The sequence below is a fragment of the Fukomys damarensis genome, unplaced genomic scaffold (genome assembly GCF_012274545.1).
Source record: "Fukomys damarensis isolate Sample0158 unplaced genomic scaffold, DMR_v1.0_HiC HiC_scaffold_14, whole genome shotgun sequence".
Taxonomy (NCBI): Eukaryota; Metazoa; Chordata; class Mammalia; order Rodentia; family Bathyergidae; genus Fukomys; species Fukomys damarensis.
In genome coordinates this window covers 51,142,532-51,148,531 of record NW_022900926.1, presented here as the reverse complement: position 1 = coordinate 51,148,531, position 6,000 = coordinate 51,142,532, and the positions used below count along the sequence as shown (strand labels likewise).

Below are 6,000 nucleotides of genomic sequence, written 5' to 3'. Positions count from 1 at the left end.
ACTGAAATATTGTGAAAAGTTAAAATTGACAAATGCAGTTGACATTTTGAGATCGGAGGATGTTTGCCACTGAAAGAAGGTTGTAGATTACCTTCGTTTTGATATTTCAAGAACTGGTATTCCATAGAGTAGGTAGTAGAGAATATTCCCGTGCTGTTTTCTCTGATGTTTGGGACGTGAAACCATTTTTACTCCTTATCTTGTGATGATTGATCCCCAAAAATAGCAGCAGGAAAGAATGCTCAAGGAATTCGGTTATCTTTTCACCCTAACGGTAACCGTTTTTTGTGACTGTGCTGAAGTTATATTTCTTTAATTGAGGCTTTGCTTTCTTGTTGATTCTGGGTTTAAACAATAACTTTTTTTGTTTTTTGTTTTTGTTTTGGTTTTTTGAGACAAAAGTCTAAGTAGTTTAGGCTGGCCTTGAACTGCCTTTGTAGCCCAGGCAGGCTTGAACTGGTAATCCTATCTCAGCTTCCCGAGTTCTGGGTTTACAAGCTTGCACCGTCATGCCTGGTTTGAACAATAATTGGATTTGAATAGTGAATGATAATTTATTGAGAAACATGCTTTGGTTGTGATGGTGAGTTGTTTATAAGAGTGAGAAGTGGGGTCCTAACAGTAGAAACTACAAGACGCGATCAAACTATATATGGAGAATATTTAAATTGAAAAATTTATAGCACAAGACACATTGCCATTAAGCACCTTCAAAATACTCCCCCTTGCTTTGAACACACTCACATTGTTCTTGCCACTTTCTGAAGCAGTTGTGGAAGTCTTCTTTCCTATGTTTACAAGGTGTGATTAAAAATACAGTGACTGTTGCTTCTGAGTGCCATCCAGTGGAAAGGCAGTCTGATAAGAACATCATGATGTGTTCTTATACAGTACATCTTAATCACTGGCTCTGGCCCTGTGGTTCTTCCCAAAAAACCGAAATAACTATGGAAGGTAAATGTTTCCAATCAATTTAGGACATAGATAGATGCAGCCACAACTGCAACTAAAGACATGGAGGACTGATTTCCACAGCTGCTCCAGAAAGTGGCCATAATGATGGGGTAAATGTGTTCAAGTCGAGGGGAAAGTTGAGGAAAGTTGATGGTAATGTGCCTTTCATTGTACACACAGTATGTTTTCTGGTCTCAGCTTACCAAGTACCTTTCTGTTATCTAGGAGGTATTCCAAGCTAGACTATTGTTCATTGTGAACAAAATAGAAACTTTATATGTTTATTAAGTTTTGTCCAGGAATTATATCTCTTTGGGAACTGGGTCACTTTTTAGGTTTACAAGGTCGGAGAACCATGTAATAGAAGCAGGTTCAACTAGAATTCTGAGGTCACCAGTGTATGAAATCATAGCGTTGTGTTAGGTGTTGTGTTAAGAAGTCATAGGATGCTATTTGATTTGTATACCATTTGATCTTTGCCATATATTTGTATTATGCAAAAAAGAAAGGAAGTACACATATATCTCAAGTGGTTAAATTTATGAGTGAAATTATTTTTGCATACTTTTTTAGGTATTTTCTGTTTTGGCATTTTGGTGTTATCACCAAAAGTTATTTTAAAACATAACAGAACAGCCTGGGATTTAGCTCTGTAGTGCTGCTGCCTGCCTTGTAAGTGCAAGGTCCTGAGTTGGATCCCTGGTACAAAAAAAACCCAAAAAACCCAAAAACTGCCTTTGAGTAAAAGAATGGTTAGATACTCTTTTTTTTAGGAAAAGTATTTGTGAAGATGCAGAACACTTTGCTTTTTAGTGTATAGGTGTGATTTTCTTTAAAATATGTGTTTGTATTCATACACACATGCAAGCAGACATTTTTTCAAACTATACTCTCGTTCATGTAGTTCACTCTTTTATTTTGTAGATTTTTTGAGACAAGGTCTTGCTCTAATTCAGGCTGGGCTTGAACTCCTCATGTAGCCCAGGCTGGCCTGAAACTTGAAGCAATCCTCCTGCCTCAGCCTCCCATATGCTGGGATTACAGGCATGCACCACCCTGCCCGGCTCTATTTCATGTTTATTTATTTATTTATTTATTGGTACCAGGACCAAACTCAGGACCTTGCGCTTACGAGGCAGACGGCAGAACCACTGAGCTAAATCCCTGGCCTTTATGTTTTTTATTAAAAAAAAAAAAGTCAAGTAATTTGAATTTAGGATGTGAAACAAGAATCATTTTATTTTGTAAGATAGGATCTCAATTTATAGTTCAGGCTGGCCTCAAGCTTTTGATCCACCTGCCTCAGCTTCCTGAGGTCTAGGATTTACAGATCTGTACTGCCATGCCCAGGTATGAGCATCTTGTTTGTCTAGGTCAGAGGTGGTAAAACAATGGTACTCATGTTGTATTTTTCTTTTAGGACAAAAGATGTTAAATGTAGAATTGTTTTTTCTAAACTAAAACCTTAGTATTCAGTGTTGACACTTTTTGATAATTAAAAAAGTGGATTGCAGCTTGAGCACTTGCCCTCTAAAAGGTTCACCATCACTAGTCTAGGTGAATTGACATACTCTTAAATTTAGATTGACTTAAGTTTTGTTCACTGTCATAAGTTATCTCACAGTTAAACATACTGTTGGGTTGGGGATTTAGCTCAATGGCACTACTCCTGCCCCGCAGGCACAGAATCCTGAGTTGATTCCTGGTACCAGAAAAAATAAATACTGTGGTTATTGTAATTTGAGTCATGTTGTTAGGTTTGTTAATAGTATTAACAAAATAGCAACTAAAATTCATGCATCTTGAGCCGGGCGTGGTGGCGCACGCCTGTAATCCCAGCAGCACTCAGGAGGCTGAGGCAGGAGGATCGCTGTGAGTTCTAGACCAGCCTGGGCTACATAGTGAGTTCTAGGTCAATCTCAACTACATAGTGAGACCCTGTCTCAAAAAACAAAAACAAAAGGAAACAAACAAAAAATCATGCATCTGAAACCTATACAGTATAAGGAATTTCTGAACTAAGACAGTTAACATGACCTACTATATGATATAATAGTGTCTCAGTCTGCCTGGTTTCTTTAGATTTTTGCTTGAGGCACATTCACACTTGGAACTATATGCTCAGACTTCAACCCATATAGTTTTCTCAGGTTTGAATCTCCCAGCCTTTTCTCCATTCTTCTACCATACTTTCTATTGTTGGTTTATTCTACTCACTTAAGGTTTTACACATATGTTGCTTTCTCTGAAAAAAACTGTTCAAATTTGGGTTGAGTAGTTGGCCTGTGGGATGTCACATATATTTTCTTTGTCATATCAAACACCTGTTTGCAGTGCATTGTGCTCATTCATTTATGCTACTGCTACTAGACAGTGTTTATTATGCAAACAGAGGCATTGGCAGTGATATTTTACTGTATCTTCTGAGCCTAGCACAAAGTAGGTACTTATAAAAAAATTTTTTGGCATAAGATATAATCAGAATTTTGTGGACTGGGGATGTAGCTCAGTGGTACTGCGCCTACCTAGCAAGTATAAGGTCCTGAATTTGAGCACCGGTACTGCAAAATAAAATAAAATAAAATAAAAATAAATTAAAAACTATTTTTGAATTTTGTTGGAGTGTAAGTATAATGTATGTCATTGAACGTATTTTGGAAGAATGTAGTATGGAGTAGTTAAAACATGACAGTGTAGGTACTAAATTATGAAATGTTGAGAATTCATATTTATACTTTAAGTGAAACACATATTTGATGGCATATTTCATGATTACATTTAACAAAAACATTACAAGAAGTTAATCATGAGTGGAAAAATTGCATCTGATTGGTAGGTGTGTAATGGATACCCACTAAATCAAAAGGATAATTTAGTGTTATGCATTTTCTTTGGTTCTAATTATTATTTTCATTTTTTTCTAAGGTATCTTCATATTTTGATGATATTCTGGTCATTTGTTGCTGGAGTTGTTACATTCTACTGCTCATTAGGACCTGATTCTCTCTTACCAAATATACTCTTCACAATAAAATACAAACCCAAGGTAAATTTGTGTTTTTCTTTTAATTTAGTATGTGTGACCCTATGCTTTTTAATATTTACTATTGAAAGCATATTAAAGCAATGATTTTAAAAAGTCTGCATTATTTACTAATAGAAGACACAGAGTCCTTCAGAAAATTTTCAAAATGAAGTTTACATGTGTGAATATATATATATATATATATATCATCACATCTGGCTTCCTGAGCTCTTTTTCAGGACTACAGTCATAGAAGGAGCTATAAGAAGAAAATATAAACTTCTCAGGGACTTGGAATCTATCAGTTTAGAGGGTCCTCTGACTATACCTTCACTATTAGGGCAGTAAGTTAAAACAGATTCTGAAGGGTGGTTATACAGTAGAATCTCCTATTGAATCTTCAAAAATACAGATTCTTGCCAGGCATCGTGTCACATACCTCTAATTTCAGCACTCTGAGGTAGGAGGATCCCAATTTTTGAGCCCAGCCTATACAACTCAGAGTCTCAGAGAAACCCTACATCACAATAAAAAATGGGCTGCAGGTTTAGCTCAGGGCATACACCTTGGGTTCAATCCTCAGTTCCACAAACGAAACGAAACAAATTCCTGGGCCATACCACCAGATTTTGATGGAATAGTTCTAGGTTAATGCCTTATAATAGTTAAGACCTTTCTAAGTGATTCTGAGTTACCCACATAGTTAAGGAATTCTGGATAAATCATTTAACTGTGTGGTCTTCCTTTTTTGTGGTCCTAGGGATTGAACCTAGGACCTCGTACAGGTAAGACAAGCACCCTATCACTCAGCTACACTATTAATTTCTTAAATATCTCTGTGTACCATCGAAACAGGAAAATAATTGCACAATTTATGTAACAAAAATAATTTGTATTTCTGAAATTTAATAAAGGTAGTAGTATATGGAATTGTTGAAAGGCAAGGTTTTGTTCTATAAAGTAGGACTTAGTGTGATCATTTTCTTTTCTTTTCTTTTTATTTTCTTTGTGGGCTGAAGGTTGAACCTAGGTCCTCACTCATCCTAGGCAAATGTTCTAGTACTCAGCTCTGTCCCTACCATTAAGTGGGATGTGTTGATATCTTAATAGACTAAGTTGCTGCAGTCCCTTATCTCAGGTTTGTTGGTATTTTTATTCATAAGAAACACAGCTAACAGTTTATCCCAAATTTGGCCTGGAATCTTGCTAGTTATATATATTCTCCCTTATTAGTCATCTTATTCAAACTGTTGGAGAAATAGAAGATCATTTTCTTAGTGTGTTTATAGTAGAGTATCTCATTTGATTTATAAGTGCTATTAATATGTAACTTTAATCTTGAGCTTGGAAATCTGGCTTAGATATTGTAAGGCATTTCATCAAGTTTTTTTTTTTCTCTTGTAAAAAGTTTTTTTTTTCTCATTGTAGTTTAGCAAATATTATTTATTATAAAGAATGGTTTCACTGTTAGAGAAGACCAAAAATATCCTCTGAATTTCCTTTTTTTTTTTTTTTTTTTTTTTTTTTGAGACAGGGTCTCACTATGTAGTTCACACTGGCCTTGAACTTTATGTAGCCCAGGATGACCTTGAACTCAATACTCCTACCTCAGCTTCCCAAGTGCTGGGATTGCAGGTGTGCACCACCACGCCTGGCCTGAATTTCTATTAAAGTGAAAAAAACTTCTGAAAAGTTGATTCTCTGTAGCAAAAATAAAGGCAAAGTTATGACAGATCTCTCTCCTTTTTTTAGCAGTTGGGACTTCAAGAATTATTTCCTCAAGGTCATAGCTGTGCTGTTTGTGGTAAAGTGAAATGTAAACGACATAGGTAAGTTAAGCATTTCTCATTTGTTGATCTTGCTAGTTACATTTTGTATTACAAGTTATTTAATTGTATTTGTGTGTATCTTTTTTTAAGGCCATCCTTACTTCTTGAAAACTACCAGCCATGGATAGACCTGAAAATTTCTTCTAAGGTTGATGCATCTCTCTCAGAGGTGATTGATTTAATTAATATTGC

The 6,000-nt window shown here is 35.8% G+C and overlaps 1 protein-coding gene across 10 annotated transcripts in view; it reads left to right on the top strand.

Annotated features, from left to right (window-relative positions):
* The window catches only part of Snx14 (sorting nexin 14), a 68,264-nt gene that overhangs the window by 1,041 nt on the left and 61,223 nt on the right, over window positions 1-6,000 (top strand). For 7 of the 10 annotated variants that reach the window (XM_019210176.2, XM_019210175.2, XM_010641308.2 and 4 more), the window contains 3 exons: window positions 3,880-4,000; window positions 5,732-5,808; window positions 5,899-5,977. In XM_019210176.2, the coding sequence (XP_019065721.1) occupies window positions 3,896-4,000; window positions 5,732-5,808; window positions 5,899-5,977 (261 nt within the window). In that variant the 5' untranslated portion in view covers window positions 3,880-3,895. Of the gene's footprint in view, window positions 1-3,879; window positions 4,001-5,731; window positions 5,809-5,898; window positions 5,978-6,000 lie in introns of those variants that run through there. The other 3 variants (XM_019210174.2, XM_033763376.1, XM_033763375.1) reach the window with 1 other exon arrangement.